Source organism: Bombyx mandarina, chromosome 16 (assembly GCF_030267445.1).
Source record: "Bombyx mandarina strain Sakado chromosome 16, ASM3026744v2".
Taxonomy (NCBI): Eukaryota; Metazoa; Arthropoda; class Insecta; order Lepidoptera; family Bombycidae; genus Bombyx; species Bombyx mandarina.
This window is the reverse complement of record NC_143222.1, coordinates 2,444,567-2,465,758: the sequence shown is the minus strand read 5'-3', so window position 1 is coordinate 2,465,758 and position 21,192 is coordinate 2,444,567. Positions and strand designations below refer to the sequence as shown.

At 38.8% G+C, this 21,192-nt stretch overlaps 1 protein-coding gene across 4 annotated transcripts; it reads left to right on the top strand.

The window, feature by feature from the left end:
- The first annotated feature begins 94 nt into the window (after positions 1-94).
- On the top strand, positions 95-17,612 carry Mer (ezrin/radixin/moesin family protein merlin). 4 transcript variants are annotated; one of them, XM_089733710.1, is made up of 13 exons: positions 95-414; positions 3,980-4,109; positions 4,253-4,458; positions 5,361-5,485; positions 5,925-6,027; positions 6,751-6,957; positions 7,713-7,817; positions 9,079-9,210; positions 10,306-10,452; positions 10,993-11,181; positions 11,764-11,957; positions 13,100-13,313; positions 13,978-14,008. In XM_089733710.1, exons 1-12 carry the CDS (start codon positions 328-330, stop codon positions 13,308-13,310), a joined length of 1,836 nt encoding a protein of 611 aa, XP_089589836.1. In that variant the 5' UTR covers positions 95-327; the 3' UTR covers positions 13,311-13,313; positions 13,978-14,008. The 4 variants fall into 4 exon arrangements, with proteins under 4 accessions (XP_089589836.1, XP_089589835.1, XP_089589833.1 ...); XM_089733709.1 differs by lacking the exon at positions 13,978-14,008 and adding an exon at positions 17,525-17,612 and having other exon boundaries at positions 104-414; XM_089733707.1 differs by lacking the exon at positions 13,978-14,008 and adding an exon at positions 17,525-17,612 and having other exon boundaries at positions 104-414; positions 5,346-5,485.
- The last annotated feature ends 3,580 nt before the right edge of the window (positions 17,613-21,192 follow it).

Here is a 21,192-nt window from a genome sequence, read left to right as displayed (position 1 = left end):
ATTTTTCAAATCCATATTTCGTTTCGTTACACGTGACCTAAACTTCATTTCAATGACCAGTCTGATGTATTTTTAAGTAGAATGGAACGTTTACCTTTCAATAGGTTTTTCATTCACCTTCGCATTGCTTGTTTCATTGACGTTTTTCTTGTTTGTAAATAATAACCGCTGGAAATAGTACGCAATGTGAAATTACACGCATTCCTTTATCGAGTGTTCATTACGTAAACGGGAGACGTTGCCGTGTAATTAGTTAAATGCTAGTTGAAAATTCATAACCTCGGTGGTGTTTCGTGATTCTTGTAAACGAGAAATGATATAAGAATAATGCCGCCCTTCCGGAGGAAGAAAGCTGCTAAATCTTTTCCAGTTAAAGTATGCACATTGGATGCTGAATTGGAGTTCAACCTCGAGGTAAGCTGTATTTTCTGTTGTGGTAAACCTTTTTGTTTACACTATTTCCATTTAGTAGGACTAAGTATTCAACCGATCGTATTATGAGTCATGTTTAATGCGGAGGCGCCCTGCACTTGTTAATTGATGATATTAATGAACATTGCAAGTACTTTGTATGTTGAGGGTATAATGATCATATCTTCTATGACTCTTATCTGTTTGACCACATTGCTTAATAAAAATGTCATTATAAATAATAATTATCTTTAAAATTTTACCACGTATGTAAGGTTGCTCGCGTTAAATATTTAAGTTTTGAAATTTCTTCATGATGATGATTTCTTTTAAAATGATTTGATTAAAAAACATAGAAATATAATATTCAGAAATTCAATTAAAAAAGATTGTTTGGATTAGTGTTTTACATTTCCTAAATATTAGAAAAACTAATGTAATTTTAAAAATTAAAGAGTACAAAAACAAAAATTATTTTATATTAATTTTAATAAATATCTTTAGAATGTGTAATTTTAGACAGTTTTTAAAAGGAAGCTAAATATGTAAACTTGAATATCACATATATTTGAATATATATAATTTTTTTTAACAAAGAAGCTTGAATTGAATTTAAAGATACAAAAACAAAAAGGTTGTTTCTACTGTAACATTGTAAATGTAGTATTTTGTGTGAAGATTAATGAGTTCCTTTGACATTATAACATAAGTTATCACTCAACTGAATGTCAAAGATTAAATTTTATCAGAAATAGTACAATGAAGTCTCAACATAAAAGAATATGTTGCAATAAAAATCAGCCATTGTGCCAATTGCAACTCTAGCTAACAGCTCCACTCTAAGAGACCTGTCATTTGATGTCGTCGTGGCCTAAAGGATAAGACGTCCAGTGCATTCGTGTTGAGCGATGCACTGGTGTTCGAATCCCACAGGCGGGTACCAATTTTTCTAATGAAATACATACTTAACAAATGTTCACGATTGACTTCCGTAGTGAAGGAATAACATTGTGTAATAAAAATCATACCTGCAAAATTATAATTTATGTAATTACTGGTGGTAGGACTTCTTGTGGGGCCGCGCGGGTAGGTACCACCACCCTGCCTATTTCTACCGTGAAGCAGTAATGCGTTTCGATTTGAAGGGAGAGGCAGCCGTTGTAACTATACTGAGAACTTAGAACTTATATCTCAAGGTGGGTGGCGCATTTACGTTGTAGATGTCTAGGGGCTCTAGTAACCACTTAACACCAGGTGGGCTGTGAGCTCGTCGAACTATCTAAGCAATAAAAAAAAAACTTAATAAACAAACATTATTATACATTATTGTATTCGAAAATACATTCTAAACATCACTGACATTAGTGACAGTGTTGATGAATTTTCTTTCTAAGTTAGTGTTAAGAGTCATCACTAATATTGAAAGAATAAAATATTTGTTTTATATAATGTATATGTATTAAAAGCGTATATATATATTACATGTATATAAATAATAACAGTAAAAATATTGAGTATAATTACAAAATACATTATAATTAAGGATAAATAAGAGCATTATTGTATTGTTGAATTGTTTATTAATATTAGTAAATTATATTTCCTTAATTGCATGGTAGAGGTAAATTGTAATAATAAATTAAATCATGCCTAAAATTTCACCACATCAAAGCTTTCTGTGGATGTCAGAAAAGGCAACTCGAAGATTGACCAAACAGCCAGTAGAGTTCCCTTAGTTTTATACCAGCATAACACGATTTACAGTAGTATTAGAGCATATTGTAGGCCCTAACAGGTAGGCACCATGATCCTCCCTAATTCTGCTACTTAGCAATGATGTGCTCCTGTTTGAAGGATGGAACAGCTGTTATATAGTTAAGAGTAGTCAAGAAATTTACTGAATAGGATTTATAAGCCTTGCTATTGCTGAATAGACAATAGGAATGAAAAGGACAATCTAAATTCGAACCAGAAGAACTATGTTGTAATCTATAATAAAATCGACTGAATAATTTGTCATTGAATTTTTTTTACGTAAATTAAACAAGGGATATGTTACTTGATCGAGATTTTGTTTCTTACTTTTACAATTTTTATCATTTATAATATTAAAATTTTAACACACCCTTAACCCTTATAATCAGTAGACTAAATCACGGTTCACCAAAGTTAAATCTTTACCAAAGCCCATTTATTATAAACGTGACTGTCACCGCCCACCTTTACATTTACGGTTTGGTTAGATTCTGTTTAATCGTGTTTGACATTACATAGAAAACGAACAACAACAAAGCTACAAATATTCATTTTTATATCTGTAGAAGATAATGTATTCCTTACAAAATAACACTATTAGCATGTTATTCTTATCATTCAAATTCCATTGTATGATAACATGGCGATGCGTAGTTTTGCTAATTAAAATGCTTACAATTATTTAGAATGTTGTTTTTTAAATAGCTGCTAATAATGGAATTTAATTTATTTGACATGAATTTTAACTTAATTTTTTTGATTTATTAATATTGATACGCGCTGGGTTTCGGGATAAATAAAATTCCACTAAAGTACAACTTAAAAACTGTATTCAACACTTAAACACTTCACAAACACGTTAAAATTCTCAGTTCGCTTCAGGTGATCCGTTCGCTGTTTCGCTTCGCTTCAGGTGATCCGTTCGCTATTTCGCTTCGAGTAGTTCCGATTACTGACTGACTGCGTGCCATCCCTGCAACGCTTTTATAGTTGATACCACATCCCTAGAATTATCGAGAATATTCCACACATCTCTAGTAGAAGTTTCTGCTATCTGACAATAGATGGCGTTGTACTTATCGAGCGTTCTAGGTGCTACTAGGTCCTTCGATATTCGTTCAACTATCGGCGATACATAGCGTTACTCTTACCGATGTAACAGTATTGAAATTATAACATGTAGGTACTGTAAAAGAAATGAACTTGTAATGTCAAATGTTTTGATGTCGTGGCTTGGTGTGGTCGTATCGACTGATATGACTGTGCTGGCGTTCTAATCCCGCAGACAGGCACCAATTTAATGTGATTCACTTCAATTCATTTAATCCAGTTCACTAGCAATATAATTCTTACTTCATCTTACATTATAAATGCGATAGATAAGGCCTATGACTTTATAAATGCAGTACTTAATCAAACTAGCAACGGCATAAATTGTCCATTACACTTTAAGATTAAATTTCAATAACAATAGTGTTTAAAAAGGTTAAGGTATATTAACGTAAAAAGTTAGAAGTGAAACCTTCAGAAGAATTCTGATTTTCTGTCAGGCATATTCATGTATATGCATATGTTTGTCTCTATCTGGTGTCGTTTTTTCGTTCTGGTATTCAAATTGCGATCAGTGTCCTTAGTGTGAGTTTTTTAACTTTCTCGATAGCGTAAAAGTTAACTCAAATTTGTATGCAGTTGGAACAGCGCCCTTAGCGGCAAACGTTGCAATTCCATACAAATTTGAGTTAACTTTTACGCTGTCGAGAACGTTAAAAACTCTCACTAAGCACACAGAGCTAAGGAATCGATTGTGTTCCAGTGGCGAGCTACGGGTCGTGATTTGTTCGACCTGGTGTGCAGGACAATTGGCCTACGTGAAACATGGTTCTTCGGTCTCCAATTCGAAGACACAAAACATTTTATAAGCTGGCTGAAGTTGGACAAGAGAGGTAACAGTAAAGTTTATTTATTTATTTACGGTTACATAATAATTCTAATAAGAACTACTTTTACTCAGGCCGAATTGTACCAATAGAATGTCCTATATTCTTTTGTTTTGTATTATACTTATGTACCTGTGTTTTATTTTCAGTACAAGACCAATGCGTCTCCCAAATGCCAGGTACTCCCTTCATGTTACTCTGCAAGTTGTATCCCGAGGACGTGGCCGAAGAACTGATCCAGGAGGTCACACAGCACCTGCTGTTCCTCCAGGTGAAGCAGGCGATATTAAGCATGGACATCTACTGTCCCCCCGAGGCTTCCGTCCTACTGGCCAGTTACGCTGTACAAGCTAAAGTGAGTCTTAGAATTGTGTGATTAGATCATTCCCGATCCTGCGGACCAAATGGTAATCAGTCGACGTCGCCGTAAACACGTCATTACGGATCCTCCCGATCCACTAACGGTGCTTTGAGGCACCTCAAGCACCGGTAATCATTCAAAGGTTCGAGAGAAGATTTTTGACCATTAAATATTGAATTGAATAGCCCTTTGTTGTTGGTTTGTTGGGACGGGCTAAGATGGGATTGCTGGTGGCCCAGAAGTATTCTCAGCTTCACCACAGCTCTACTTGTCAAAGCTATACAAATTTATTTCGTCGAATTAGTTTTTTTCATATCAATAATGTGTTTGTTTCCCTTGATATGTGGAAAGAGGTGGTGTTATGTAAATAAGGTGGAGGTATCATCAAATTGCCACATTCTGCAGCGAAGCAGCCATGCCTTCCAGTTTGAAAGGTTTTCAGACTCATGTCTCATAATCAGCGGCGTTTTGTGATGCCTATTGTGTCAGGTAACAGCTTAACATCTGGTGGGCCTAGCGCAAACTGAAAATAATGGTGCGTCCTCAATTCCGATCTGGTGGTAAGATCTCTTGTGAGTCCGCACGGTTAGGTACCACCACCCCGCCTATTTCTGCCGTGAAGCATTAATGCGTTTCGGTTTGAAGGGTGGGGTAGCCATTGTAACTATACTGAGACCTTAGAACTTATATCTCAAGATGGGTGGCGCATTTGTAGACGTCTGTGGGATCCACTAACCACTTACCACCAGGAGGGCTGTGAGCTGTGAGCTCTTCCACACATCTAAGCAACAAAAAAGAAATTTGAAGGAAAGAATAACGTTAACGAACGCCTTAACTGTCCATAAGTTTTGAAGTTAATACCTAACTAGTATTTCCCAAAGGCCTATGTTTTTCAGTATGGCGACTATGACGAGAGCGCCTACAAGCCCGGGATGCTGGCCAGCGAAGATCTGCTCCCTCAAAGGGTCATAGATCAGTACCAGATGACGCCGGAGATGTGGGAGGACAGGATCAAGATTTGGTAAGTGTGGGGGGGGGGGTGGTACAGCTTTATCCGGGAAGCTAGATAACACCAGGTATTCTTTGAGATTGTTTGGTCGTGTTAATTTAGCTATGACATTATCAGTATTACCGCTGTTTACTATTAAAAGTTCGATGAGAATGGTGACCATTGCTTTCAATGAACTTGTTACATCTGCACCTATAATCTTTTTCCGCGTGCTCATTAGAGGGCGCTAGGGTAATGATTGCACACGGGCGCTCATGGGCCAGTGAAGCCTTTGTATATAAATTTTTATAAACAACTGTGTATGAACTTTCAAATCTATAATATAAGTGCATCTAAACTACACCCAGCGACTTACTTTCACTCTCCCAAACCTGTGCAATTCTTAGATGTTAAACCGCTCGCGTTCCCGCCAAAAGCTAACACAGATCATATGAGAGTTTTTTTTTTTCAGGTACGCAGATCACAAAGGGATGTCGCGTGACGAAGCTGAAATGGAATATCTGAAGATAGCACAAGACTTAGACATGTACGGCGTTAACTATTTCGCCATCAAAGTGAGAATCAAGTTTATTGTAATTAATCCATTGTGGGAGGGTCCAATGATGATGTATAGGGGGATGCCAATGGGTTTATAGTACCTTATGCCACGATTTGAAGAGATAGAGAATGGGACAATGATGTGAATGGCCACCGTCCAACTTACTCCGCTTTATTAAACTCTAGCTTTACTAAAAGCAGTGGTCAAACTTCAATCTCGCGCAGTCATTTGGTCCCAGAAGTCCCTGTACCATGGGAACCAGTCTGACCTCAAACAATGGGTTATGAGCAAGAAGAAGAAGATAGTAATAATTCAAAAATTTTGAGCTGCACTCGTTCACGCTTTGGTCCGCACGGGTAGGTCGAGGCAGAAGTAGGCAGGGCTACCACCCTGCCTACTTCGGCCGTGAAGCAGTAATGAGTTTCGGTTCGAAGGGTGGAGCAGCCGTTGTAACTATACTGAGACCTTAGAACTCGTATTTCAAGGTGGGTGACGACATTTACGTTGTAGATGTCTTGAATGAATGAATGAAATGACTTGATAAATAAATATATTGATTCAAAAATGTTGGTTTTAAAATTCACTAATTGATATCCTTAGCAAAAACTATACTTAAAATTAGAAAAAAAACTGATTGGGCCGAGGTCAAATTTTCATCTGCAATGTGGCCCGACTATCAAAATATTTGCCCACCCCTGATCTAATCCATAGTAATAAAAAACAACTTGATATATTTCAGAACAAAAAAGACACGGAACTGTATCTTGGCGTGACAGCCCTTGGACTGAACATATACGAAAAGGACAATAAGCTCACCCCGAAGACCACCTTCCCCTGGTCCGAAATAAAGCACATATCGTTCGACGATAAAAAGTTCATCATAAAGTTCGTCGACAGAAGCGTCACGAACTTCATATTCTTCTCGCCGAAGGGAATGAACAAGTTGGTGAGTGGACCACAGCACGTTCTCGACTAAACTTTTCAGTGTTCAATGACGGGTGAGGATAGCTCCGATGGCCTCGTAATTGTTTAGGGCAATCTTAAACATGAAGTTTTGTATGACAGTTTTTTGAATGTGGGAACGTTATAATAAGTGTGGCAACACAGTCAGTGTATGACAATAAAAATCGACTTTTTGGCGGGAACGCGAGGAGTGAAGTTGTGTGATTTGTTTTATTTTGTCTAATTAGCGTTTCTTCAGGTTTAAATGTGTATTAACGGTGGTTTATTAACTGTTTAGTATCTGTGAAAGTGCACAAATATGGGAAAGCGAAACAAAGCCGCTGAACGTAACTTTTCGGGATTTTCCAAAAAGTCCACTGAAAAAATCTCAGTAAATGACCACCATTTCATTGAGATTATATTTCATCCCATATCATCTCATCTCATTTCATTTTGTTTTCGTTTCATTTCATGCCATATTTGATAATAATCAACTTCATTTCATTTCATAATATCATTTTCATAATATAAAAAAGTTACGTATCATTAAAATGAAAATAAGACTTGACCTAAAGGTCTTAGTTACCAGGTCATAAAATGCCTTAAAAAAAAAGACAAAAAATTCTGGTCGTACGTGCACGTGTTGTACCTTAAAAGAAAATAAAAATAACCATCGCTCTGAATATAGCTTTATTGAAGCGACCGGTCCAAAATGCAGTCCACGGTCTACACAGTATAGACGTTGTGATTGGTTTTCAGATATTGGATCTGTGCATCGGGAATCACGATCTGTACATGAGGAGGCGGAAACCGGACACCATGGAGGTCCAGCAGATGAAGGCGCAGGCCAAAGAGGAAAAACAGGTTTGTACCTGATTTTTTGAAGTTATACTTCTTTAGGCGCGTTATGCAAATTCGATGAGAGTGAATTTTTACGATGCGCGCGCACCGTGACACTAAATTAACAGAATGAAGTTGCTTGGCGAGTCTGAATATAGCCGCAGGTGAACTTTTGCGCATGTACACTCGTAAAAAAAAGTGTTATTAGCATTCATTTTTTAGTAATATAAATGACAAAATTATTATTTAATTTATAATATAATTTAATTCATACTAAATATTATTAAATTATTAACGTTAAATATTTATTATTAATTATTTAATATTTAAAAAAAAAGAAATAAATTTAATAAAAATAAAGTATAACTTCTTACGCGCGTACATAAGTACACGCACCCTTTTTTTTTGTTAGCACCCGGTTGAGCGTATGGGGCGCGTAAATCACCGCCGCTTATGGACATCAGCAATTTGCACAACGTTAAACCTCGCAATAAGTCCGTTATGATGTATGAGTTAAAGAGGTGACGGTTCGCTTCGTGTTGAGCTGTCGTCGTATGAACATCACTAGATAATGACCGGTATTTTGTTGTTGTTGATAAATTGTGTTTTTTAGAAATTATATTTAAATACGAATTACCTACATATTGATAAAATTATGAAATATGAATAATATTTTTCGATCTTACCGAAAGAATAAAAAAAAAAAAAATGAACTAGTTATTTAAAGAAAACACTAGTTATTTATTGAAAACACGAAAAAAAAATAACATTATCTGAAAATAAATCGTAGCTAGATCGATTTATCGCCCCCCAAATCCCCTGTATACTAAATTTTATGAAAATCGTTGGAGCCGTTTCCGTGATTCAGATTATATATATATATGTAGAATAGGGATCGCAGCGCATAAAATAAAACTTCACCTGATCCAAATAATAATTAATAATTAACATTTTTATTACGTCTTGCTCATTTTTCAACCGTCCTCGCAATCAATCTTCCTTTTCTCTGTCATTCTGTCTGACATTCTCCTCTCCCTTTCTTTCCGTTTTCTCTCACTCACATCTTAACGCTCCGTTCCACACTCTTTTCATACGTTCCGTTCTTAACAATCCTACATTGCTCCAAGAATTGCTCGTTTAAAGATAATGCATACGTTGCTACCCACGTGTGACGTAGGCACGGCAATTGATGTCCCGACAGTGCCGCAACCACGAGGACGTTTCTGGAAGGCGCTGCCCACTCACTGAGACGGCATTCGTTAAGATAAAACTGTAACGATTGCAGCGTCGACAAATAGAACGCAACAAGCTGTCCCGGGAGAAGCAGCTCCGGGAGGTGGCGGAGCGGGAGCGCGCGGCCATGGAGCAGCGGCTGCTGCAGTACCAGGAGGAGATACGGCTCGCCAACGAGGCGCTCGTACGTATAGTGACATCACAACCATAGATAATACACCACGTCCTTACGGATCCATCAGATCCAATAACCTTTGCATTAGACGCCTTCAGCTCTAACACTAGGAGCAGGCTTAGGGACCCCGGTAACCGTACTCGTCGAACTCGACAAAGAGGTCAACGTGCAACCTAACCCATGAATCAGCTCGCTGAGTTTCTCGCCGGATCTTCTCAGCGGGTCGCGATTCCGATCCGGTAGTAGATTCATTCGCGAAGCAGCTACTCTTGAGCTGTTAGGTCTCCTTCGGAGGCGCTCGGGCAGCTGTTAGCAAATCCCACCCCTCCTGGCTGAGCCTTTGCTCGCCCACCTGTCCTGGTGAAACTGGACAGGCCTCCGGGCCACCAGTAATCCTTCAATCATAAAAAAAAGATAATACACATACATTAGTTATAGATAAGCAACTCAAACACTCAACAAAAATGTTTACGGGCGTCGGCCACTAGATGGCTTCGCTTCGATTATTTTCTCATTGCTCTTATAGATGGCAGTAACATATTACCTATCCTATAGTTTATGTTTAATGAAAGATTATGTAAATTTCAGAAACCACATTTTTTTTATTGCTTAGTTGGGTGGACGAGCTCACAGCCCACCTGGTGTTAAATGGTGTCTGGAGCCCATAGACACCCACAACGTAAATGCGCCACCCACCTTGAGATATAAGTTCTAAGGTCTCAAGTATAGTTACAACGGCTGCCCCACCCTTCAAACCGAAACTCATTACTGCTTCACGGCAGAATTAGGCGGGGCGGTGGTACCTACCCGCGCGGACTCACAAGAGGTCCTACCATCAGCAAATTATAATTTTGCGGGTTTCATTTTTATTACACGATGTTATTCCTTCACCGTGGAAGTCAATCGTGAACATTTGTTGAGTACGTATTTCATTAGAAAAATTGGTACCCGCCTGAGATTTGAACACCGGTGCATCGCTCAACACGAATGCACCGGACGTCTTATCCACGATTAGGCCACGACGACTTAAACCAGGTCATAAAATCCCATAAAAAATATATTCACGAGGCAAGATGTTTTAAAATGTAATACCTTCTCATCCAGCGCCGGTCCGAGGAGACGGCAGAACTATTAGCCGAGAAAGGCAGAGTGGCGGAGGAAGAAGCGTCTCTACTCGCGCAGAAGGCGGCGGACGCTGAACGAGAGAACGCCAGACTTAGGCTGTCTGCCATCAAGACTGAAGAGGAAAAGGTACGTTTATTACGACACAGTTAAAGTTCATAATGGCTTGTTTTTTAATCCCTCGTCTCGCGACGATCTGGTTTTATTGTATCTAAGTATTACGAATGTCATAATCTAAAAAAATTCAACATCCGATCTTTATTTTGTAATAATAAATGCGCATGCAACTTGATGCACGTGAAAGAAGTGAAACTTCTTTTGCGGTTGTGTAGTATTCTGGTTTTCTTCATTTATCCTACTGATTTTACAATAATATTGCTTTAAATAAATTTGTCTAGAAATTAGTCTAAAGGACCGCGACAAACAAAACTACAAACGAATAAAGTTAATTATAGAAGTTAAACTTCTTTAGGCGCATTGAGAGTAAAATTTAACCCGCGACGATTTGTTACGGCCAGAGAGAAAAGATACAATTTAAGAAGGGCGAGAGCGAGAAAATTGATAGAGCGTCTAATTTACGTTGTTCTTACGTTGTTAAGTAGCTTCTTAGGCTACCAGAGATTAGGTAGGGAGAAAAAAGACTTATTACTGCACGTTGTCTGCGAACAGGTACACTTGGAACGCAAGACCCGCGAGGCGGAGTACCTGACGGCGCGGCTGGTCGAGGAGTCTGAGAAGAGAGCCGCCGAAGCCGAGAGACTGAAGGCGGAACTGCTGACCGCCAGAGTGGCGGAGAAACAAGCCAAAGAGAAACTCCTCAACTTCCTCAGCAGGACGTCGACCGGATCCTTGCCGCAGGTAACCTTGTCTACAGTTTGCAGACGCGGACTCCTTGTGTAAGGTTGACGGGCGCTTTCAATCTGTAGGTCGTGGAATAGCGCATTTTCAATTTAAATCTTTGACTACCGTCACATCAGCGAAATATAACTTATATCAATATTTCCTTAGGCTTATGCAAATCGGCTTAATTTACTTCCTTTAAGAGTTTTATTTTTTATTTTTATGACAAAGTTAGTTTAGTTTGAAAACCGTATCACAATACCAATCGAGTAATTATTAGATTGTCTTTATTCAATACTAGCTGTACCCGTCCGCTTCGCTGGGCATTTAAAATTGACATTATTATTTCTCACCCCCACAAAGATTCTCATCATTTAACGTCCCCCCAACTGGTGTAGGGAGTCCAAGACTCTTATAAATATTAGCCTATCCATCAAGTACATGTATTTTCTACATGGATACCAAATTTAAAGTCAATCGGATGCACGGTTCAGTAGTTATAACGGAACATCCGTAAAAACCCCTGTAGATTTATATATTAGTATAGATACTTTTATTAAATGTGTCGAGGTATATAACGGTGTTTCCGCATTGACGCAGCAATTCCCGGCGTCGCCGACGGTCCCGTGCAGCCTGTTCCCGTCCACGTGCTCGCTGCCCGCCGAGCTGGGGGGCGAAGGCTTGCAGAACGGCGCGGCCGGCGCCCCGGAGCCTGAGCTCAACTCCTACCAGCTCGTGCCCGACGACTCCGACCCACACATACACAGGCTCTCGCTAGAGATCGAAAAGGAGAGGTTTGTTACTATATAATATGTCTCTGAGTGTGAGCTTATTTTATAGTTGTCTATGGTGGTGGTATTGTCCTACGGGAACCTCATCGGAGCGCTCAATAAAAAAAATATATATTTGTGTTATTATTTTCAAGATAAGCTTGCATATCTTTACTGGTGGTAGGACCTGTTGTGAGTCCGCACCACCACCCTACCTGTTTCTGCCGTGAAGCAGTAATGCGTTTCGGCTTTAAGGGTGGGACTGGCGTTGTAGATGTCTATGGGTTCCTGTAATCACTTAATATCACCTAGCTAAGCAATAAAAATATATATATACAAGTTCCGAACAACAACATTGGGATCGTCGGTCTACCGAGCAATATCTCCCGCTCGGTGGAAGATCTTTCTGTTATAGTATACCTACATATATCATTCCCCTATATAAATAACAGTAGAATTAATCAGTGTCACTTGAGGTTCGAACCGAGTATGCGAAGTAATGCTTCTAGGCTACACACACACAAAGACATTTTGAAGTGAAAACTTCTTTAGAATCGTTGTGATTTCAAACCGGATGCAACGGAAAAAACGACAGGTAAGAGACACAAATACAAAAATGTGTAGGATGAAGCCAGCAAAGAATGAGACAGAAATATACATACTATTTAATACAGCGCCATCTGTGAGATTTTTTAATACTAACGTGTGTATGAAAGCTCTTGTAGTGAATTTTAATTTAGGATTATACGTGAAATTAAAATATCAATTTACAGAGGGCGCTACCTTACAATTATTTACTAATGACAAAATTTTACATATACTTAAGACGTTTATGATAATTGTATTTTAATTTTTGAAGGTTTCACTTCTACCACGTGTGAATTGCACACATTTTTTTTTTTTAATGGGATTTTATGACCTGGTAACTAAGACCTTTAGGTCATATCTTATTTTAATCCATATTCTTAGTTTTATGAAAAATGATAATATGGAGTGAAATGAAATGAAATGAAAATGATTAATTTGAGACATTAATCAACTGAGATGAAATTAAATGAAATGAGATGAGATGATATGGGACACACAAAGACATTCGCAATAGTTGAAGTCGCTTGCGGCTCGCCATTATCCACAGTAGAGGCATGAGGTCCGCGTTGTGCCCACAGAGTGGAGTACCTGGCCAAGTCGAAGCACCTCCAAGCCCAGCTGGAGTCCCTGCGCGGGGAGTTCAGCGTGCTGCGGGGCGAGGGGCGCGGGGAGGGGCGCGGCACGCTGGACCGGCAGCACGCCGCGCGCCCCGACGACAAGTACTCCACGCTGCGCCGCCTGCGGCAGGGCTCCACGGGGCAGCGCCTCGCCTTCTACGAGGATCTCTGAACGGTACGTCGTTTAAGTAAGATTTACATTATCGAAGTAAAACTTCTCTGGTCTCGTTAATAATAAAGTGACGTCGAGTTACTGGTGGTAGTAGTTTTTGTGCTTTACTCTGTGCTGTACTGTGCTGAGAACTTAGAACTCATGTCTCGAGGTGGGTGTCGGCAATTAATGTAATAATTGCTGCAAATCACTTTCTTTATTCGGTAACTCCCAAAGAAGTTGCACTTCTGTATAACGTACGACATAATTATGCAAATGATTACTGCAGCCTGTTATACGCCACAAACTGGGCCATAGCGATATTTATCCCCGGCATTACATTTTGATAGTGGGATAAATGAAAATTAACAAACATCCTCTGGTACCCGACATGAACTCATCAATCCTACATAACAGTACAGTACAGTACAAACAGTATTTAAAAAACAGTTTGTAAGGCCCTAAAATGTTTACATAAGCTATCACACATATTACGTTTTGAACTCCGGACATTTGTATCTTTGAATCACACGTCCTTACGGATCCCTCAGATCCAATAATTGCCTTAGTCGCCTTCAGCTCTAACACTAGGAGCAGGCTGAGGAACCCCGGTAACCGTACTCGTCGAACTCGACAAAGAAGTCGACGTGCAACCTAACCCATGAATTTTTTTTACATGTAAATTCAGAAAACGAACGACGACCCCATTATTTCTTGGTGCCTCTGGATCGACCTTCACGAGGGGCTCATTTTAATATACTATTTAGATTTCTGCTACCAATGTTCACTGAGTAAATCAGGAAAATCTAAATCGGCACTACCACGTGGTCGAGGTTCCAGCTGTGGGAGGCACTTTCCAGGACTTTGTACGGATAAAGGACCAAACGTTACCGACATCGCCGAAAAAAGTAGTTAAAAATATTAAGAACTTTGGAAGATAATGTTGAATATGTAAAAATCGAAAAATATTTTTACATGTAAATTCGGAAAACGAACGACGACCACATTATTTCTTGGTGCCCCTGGATCGACCTTCACAAGGGGCTCATTTTTATATACTATTTAGATTTTTGCTACCAATATTCACGGAGTAAACCAGGAAAATCTGAATCGGCACTACCACGTGGTTGCAGTTCCAGCCGGGGGAGGCACTTTTTGGGACTGGGACCAAATAAAGGATTGAAGTCTGCATACAGTGCCAGAAAAAATAGGAGAAAATATCCAGAATCCTGGTAGAAAATGCGTTTTTATTGATATTATGAAAAACATTTTAGTAGTAGTAAGATTAGATAGTTAGTATTTAGACTTAGTCAAATGTTATGATTGGACTGCATATATTATAAGCTAAATTTTTAAATATTCTTGACACAGACCCCCCTTTACAGGGTCTGACAAAACATATTGGGCTCTGCAGTAGCAATATTTTATTTATTTAGCTGTTTCCCATCTGATCTGTTATTCTGAAACAAATTCTGACCGCATCCCCCGCGTGATACTGCACGACAATTGTAGGTTGTACTGACAACCATTCATTTTGTGTGTAGTCCGCGAGGCATGTGGTGCTGAGTATAATTCTATAGTAAATTTTTTGCATATTTTGACATTGACAATCTTGTCAAATTTTTTACTGACACAAAATTGACTTTGCTGCGCAATTATTTTGACATAATATTGTTGGACTCTGTACACCCACAATAGGTAGTTAATTTTGTAGTCCTAGAGAAACTATACTAACTATTATTTGATGAAAAACTTTTTTAATGAAAAATTATTTGATCTGTGCAAAATTGTCTTTCAACATAGAATTTTGGTTCTAGGGATTCTTGCCGTGATATTGTATTCCAATATCACTCAAAAATTCCTCTTGCTGAATCTGAAATAGCTTACTGGAAAATTGATTTGACCTAAGTTGTATATTTTAAAGTGCCTCTATACAGCACTGAGTTAGTTTTAAGATAACCCGCGGCTCCTCTTACTTCAGCGATGAGTCATCCCGAGGGTCATGGACCAAAAACCACAGCCAGAGCTTCCACAGTCTCTCCTAAACCCAAACCGAAACAAGGCGACGCGAAAAAGTTTTCGGTGCCCCCCAAACGATTTCGGTTAGGAGGAGCATCGGGGAATGGGAGAAGGCTTCATATACATGCAAATTGGACGAAGCAACAGCATGCGCGGGCAGAGCAAAACAACAGCTCAATGCCGCACGCAACTTGAAAGGGGAGTTAAAAATTGAAGCCTTTAAAATGCTGGATAGGTTACTCGAAATTGTGAAAAAGTTGGAAATGCCCTCGAAAACAAAGGTAGAGAAGGAGGTCATGAAGCAGATGTACCGCGAAAATAGCAAGACAGAAATGGGCACGAGCAACCTGAAAAATATTATTGAGGAGCATAGTAAGGTTTTGGGAGAGACTGTGAAAGAAATGGACCGACTACGCACGGTTATTAGGAGACACGAGGAGAAAATGGATGACACGGCACAAAACGCCGAAAAACGAGATGGGGGACATAGCGGTGGAGAGTTTCTGGCGGAAATCCGTGAGCTCAAGCGACTCACACAAGAGACCCGGGTACGGACCGACGAGGCGCAGGGGGTAATTCCCTCGTACGCGGAGGTCCTGTCTCGGCCACCAGCCGCTAGAGTGGACAAGCCGAAGTTCTCCGTCATCGTGGGTTCAAAAAACGTCATCGATACTAGTGCTGATGTCATAGAAAAGCTGAGAGGGGCGTTAGATGCACGGCGCAGCGGTCTAAAGATAGAGCGTCTCCGTAGGGTACGCGATGCGAAGGTGGTTTTGAGCTGCGCGAGTAAAGAGGAGATGGAAAAGTTGTCCGAGCAGCTAAAGAACGATAAGAACCTTACTGCCGAGGTGGCTAAGAACAAAAAGCCACTCGTCGTGCTTAAAAATCTCATGGCGTACAATACGGATGACGACATCCGAACGGCACTCGCTGAGCAAAACCGGCACCTGCTGGAGGATCTTTCAGCCGACGAAACCGCCGTGGAGGTAAGGTACCGGAGGAGGGCGAGGAATCAACAGGAGTGCCACGCCGTCCTCCAGGTATCGCCCGAATTATGGCAAAGGCTAACGTCGGCTGGAAGAGTATACATTGACCTCCAGCATGTGAGGGTGCAGGACCAGTCACCACTGGTGCAGTGCACCAGATGCCTGGCGTACGGCCACGGCCGGAAGCAGTGCGCGGACGATGTGGATCTCTGCAATTACTGTGGCGGTCCGCATCTCAAAAGTTCGTGCACGCAACTGGCGGCCGCCCAGGCACCGAAGTGTATTAACTGCACCAGGGCCAAGCTGACTGAAACTGCCCATACGGCATTTGGTGACTGCTGCCCTGTTAGGAGAAAGTGGGATGCGCTGGCCAGGGCGGCAATAGCCTATGGCTAGGGCTGCTCTGGCTGGTGGCCCGCCGGACGGATAGTGTGGCGGTCCGAAATGTCGTTAACCCTACTCGGCTCGAACTTTTGAACCTCGGGGTTACTCACGGCTGAAAAATATAAATAAAAATAAAATAAGATGAGTTTTGTAAACTCCATAGGATGGCTGATGACCATAGAATTTTGATGTAAAATCTATTTAGTTATTAAGTAAAACCCTCTGGAGTTTACAAAATGTATTTTCTTTTAAGAACATCTATGTAAAATAACTATACAATAATTATGAAAACTGTAAATAGTAAATAGAAGAAGAATAAAACCGTAATTTAGAAGTAATGGAAAGGAAATAGTAAGACATTAATACGATCTAAAAGATATACAATAAGTAGAATATCAAATAATAATGAAAATAGGTTAAAAATATTAGCTAGAATTAGATAAGTATATAAAAGTTAGAAAAAGTTAAAATAGGTATATAATTACTGGTATAACTGTTATACTAGGTTATATGGTATTGTAGAACTTTATACAAATAAATAAAAAATTCCTGGTTCCGTTATTAATCCTACAATAAATAAACAAGGGCTCTGATTATGTCAGAGGAGTATTCGCGGGCCGGGCCTAAAGCGCCCGGAAAGGGGAAAAAAAAAAAAAAAAAAAAAAAACCTAACCCATGAATCAGTCCGCTGAGTTTCTCGCCGGATCTTCTCAGCTCGGGCAGCTGTTAGCAAACCCCACCCTTCCTGGCTGAGCCTCTGCTCGTTCACCTGTCCTGGTGAAACTGGAACGGCCTCCAGGCCACCAGTAATCATTAAATCCTAAAAAAAATATCTTCGAATCGCAGGTAGGGTTGCCACGCCGCCTGCTGTCTAGACGTAGTGCTGATTGGACCCAGGACGCCAATAAAGGGTTCCGTATGTTGAAAAAAAAAACGAATACATTACGTTTTGTATGAAGAAATGTGCCATTGACGAACTCTTGGGAGATGAGATCGCGCGAGTTGTACCAACAGCATCCCGATGATAATCCATAAATAGTTCAATTCACAAACGCGACAACTAGATAGTTTCTATTTTTCTCATTATTTTTTTATCTTAAAGTGATTTTAACACTAATGATAGTTATACTAGTTATGGTCTGAACCCAACAGCCTTGTTCGTAAGTAATAATTGTTCCTAAATACATTATAATTGTAATATATCATTATTTAATTTTTATTGCTTTGATGGGTGGACGAGCTCCCAGCCCACCTGGTGTTAAGTGGTTAAGGTCTCAGTATAGTTAAAACGACAAAATATGACTGGTGGTAGGACCTCTTGTGAGTCCGCGCGGGTAGGTACCACCACCCTGCCTATTTCTGCCGTGAAGCAGTAATGCGTTTCGGTTTGAAGGGCGGGGCAGCTGTTGTAACTATACTGAGACCTTAGAACTCATATGTCTAGGTGGATTGTGGCATTTACATTGTAGATGTCTACGGGCTCCGGTAACCACTTAACATCAGATGGGCCGTGAGCTCGTCCACCCATCTAAGCTATAAAAAATAAGCACGCAATGTACTACGCTTATAGCTCGCACGTCTCAGTTTTCCATTGCGGGTTTTCATAAAACAATAAGTGGGTATGTTTGATATAATTTCGGTTTGTTGGCCGCGGGGAGCGCGTCGCCTTAAATTAAATGTGATTAAAGTAATAACTGTGCCTTATTATAAGATTAAATTTAATGTCATCGCGATCGTCGTCTACGTAAAAGAATAAAGGCACTAAATTAGAGGCTTATCAAAATGTGTTTCTAAAAATATATTATTATATAATTCATGAAATGTTTGTGATCTCTGCATTACCAACTTTTTGTAGGTATATAAATAGTAAATTTCTCATGGATATTTTATTTTTATTGCGATTATGGTTTTAGTCAAACTCGATCTTTAAGTAACATGATATTGTTAGGGTAAGTTTTTTATTTATATAATTATCATATCGAGGGGGTGATAGGCTATTTTGGTTTAAGTGACATTTAGCTTAATATGCGATATTTATGTTTATAATTAAAGATCCGTTTTATTTGGTATTAGCATCAACAATTGAATGATTTTAATTGAATTGAACTTAATTGAACTTTGTGCTGTTAAAAGTGAGACCTTACAACTCATGTCTCAAAGTAGGTGGCGGAATTTACGTTGTAGATATCTATGGGCTCCGGTAACCACTTAACACCAGGTTGGCCGTGAGCTCGTCCACCCATCGCAGCAATAAAAAAACGAACTTCCATTATGTTTACCCCATTCAAATAACTGAAGAAGTTTTTGTGCAACCTAACCCATGCATCAGCCCGCTGAGTTTCTCGCCGGATCTTCTCAGTGGGTCGCGATTCCGATCCGGTAGTAGATTCATTCGCGAAGCAGTTGCTCTTGAGTTGTTAGGTCTCCTTCAGAGGCGCTCGGGCAGCTGTTAGCAAATCCCGCCCCTCCTGGCTGAGCCTTTGCTCGCCCACCTGTCCTGGTGAAACTGGAAAGGCCTCCGGGCCACCAGTAATCCTTCAATCCTAAAAAAAAAAGTTACAAAAATGTCGCTTAAAACGTATAGCCATTCGCTCATCGATATATTAATTATAATATATTATTGAACAAATTGTGGTATAAATAAGGGAATGTATTGATCAAAATACGTAAAGTTTGTACGTTTTGGCGCGAATAATAAAAGTGTTATTATAATGATTAATTAATTATCTTGCCGGCGACAAAATATAACATGGGCCCACCTATAATGCCACATGTATAGTCTTCCATCTTTTTTTCTTTTTTTTTTGAAATACAGTCAAACCTGGGTAAGTGAGAACTGGATAAGTGAGAAAACTCTATAAGTGAAAGTAATAGCCAGGACCCGTCATTCTAAGCTCCCTAAACCTCGATCAGCGAGAAACAGAAACCTTTGTAAGAGAGAGTCGTTTTTCCCTCATGGACCTCCGTAAGTGAGACTGCTACTTATCCATACCTCTATAAGCGACAGTCGAGCTTTATTTATTTATATATTATTTAGGAGGAACAAATGACAAAACAAATTACAAATTTAACATCTCTCACAACTCTGACACTAACTCTCTCTCACTAACAACTCTCGCTTATCCAGGTTTGACTGTATCTAGTACTATATATTATATTATCTTAAAAAAACGACGTCTTAAAAATTTGAATGATTATTGTGAATAAATTAAAATATACACAGTACATAATATAATTATCGAGGGATGAAATGCTTTTTGGTTAAAGCGACATTTCGCGTGATACGCGACATTTATCTTTGTAATTAAAAAGAGCGTTTTATTTGGTATTAACGTCAACAGTTCAATGTTTTATAGCAATTGAACTTCTATTAATTTTACTGCCTTCAAATAGCTGAAGTTTTTTTTGTTATTTTTTTTTTTTTTTTAATTAGAAACTTTAAATGGTCTTCCTGTAGATTCCAAAATGCCGCCTAAACCAAATAGCCTTTCACTCCTCGATATTATCCAGGATCGTTTGTATTACCCACAAATGACGTCACATGTATTGAAAGGGCCAATCGACTCTCTTTCCTCAATGTATATAATTAAAAATCAATGTTCGGATGTGTGTCTGTACCGATGCGTTTCTGATCATTCATATGATTGTGTTTCGTCTGCAAGTTGCTTCAGAAATACAAGATACATATCGTCACTGTCAAACCAAAATCTGCTATTTGCAAAAACTATTTTTAATTAACAAGTGAAAACATTTTCGTATAAAATTTTATATAATATGAAGATGAATTTTTAAGAACTATATTAAATGAAAGCTATAGATAAATATTAAAGCTATAGACACATAACAGTTTTTTTATACGGTAGATATAGGGCTGTCAACTATACGAAAAGGTCAAAAAGTAAAAATCTCAAAAAGTGCACATAGCAGATTTTTATTTGATGACGATATAAATATTTCAATTAGTACATAAAATTATGTACGTACTCCTGTGTTTATGATTTTAAAATTGAAACAGAACAACTCGTACGTAATTAAAGAAATATATATTTGTATATATAATTAAATTAATAAAATAAATCATTTAATAATGTGTTATAAATTATATAACAATTGTCTAAAGTACACATTTAAGTGCCTAATACACATGTAAGTTGTGATGTAATTATTTAATTTATACAATTTTTTATTGTATTTTGTAAATATATTTATAGAGAAATTTTGAATGTGTGTTTTAGTTTGTTTTCGACTTCAGGAATACGGGTTTTATTTTGCTGCTCACGCCCCTTGCTTAGGGTTGGCAGAACAAGAGAAACGAATTATAATATTTTATGTTGTGAATTAAAATTAATTATTAAATTAAACCAAGAACCCAACTTACAAGAATTCAACTTAAAAAAATGAAACAAAACTCTATTTTGAGTGCATTCGGCTTTTGTTTATTTGGTTGCAAATAAAATTGATTAGTTCCATGTAGTAGTGTCTTCACTTACTGAAGAACATTCTGGGCAAGTAGA

Excerpts from the sequence above, each read along its gene's own strand:
- Mer (XM_089733707.1), top strand. The coding sequence starts at position 328 with ATGCCGCCCTTCCGGAGGAAGAAAGCTGCTAAATCTTTTCCAGTTAAA. Across the intron at positions 7,818-9,078 it reads AGGCCAAAGAGGAAAAACAG|CGTCGACAAATAGAACGCAA; the intron begins GTTTGTACCTGA and ends TAACGATTGCAG. Across the intron at positions 11,182-11,763 it reads CGACCGGATCCTTGCCGCAG|CAATTCCCGGCGTCGCCGAC; the intron begins GTAACCTTGTCT and ends GCATTGACGCAG.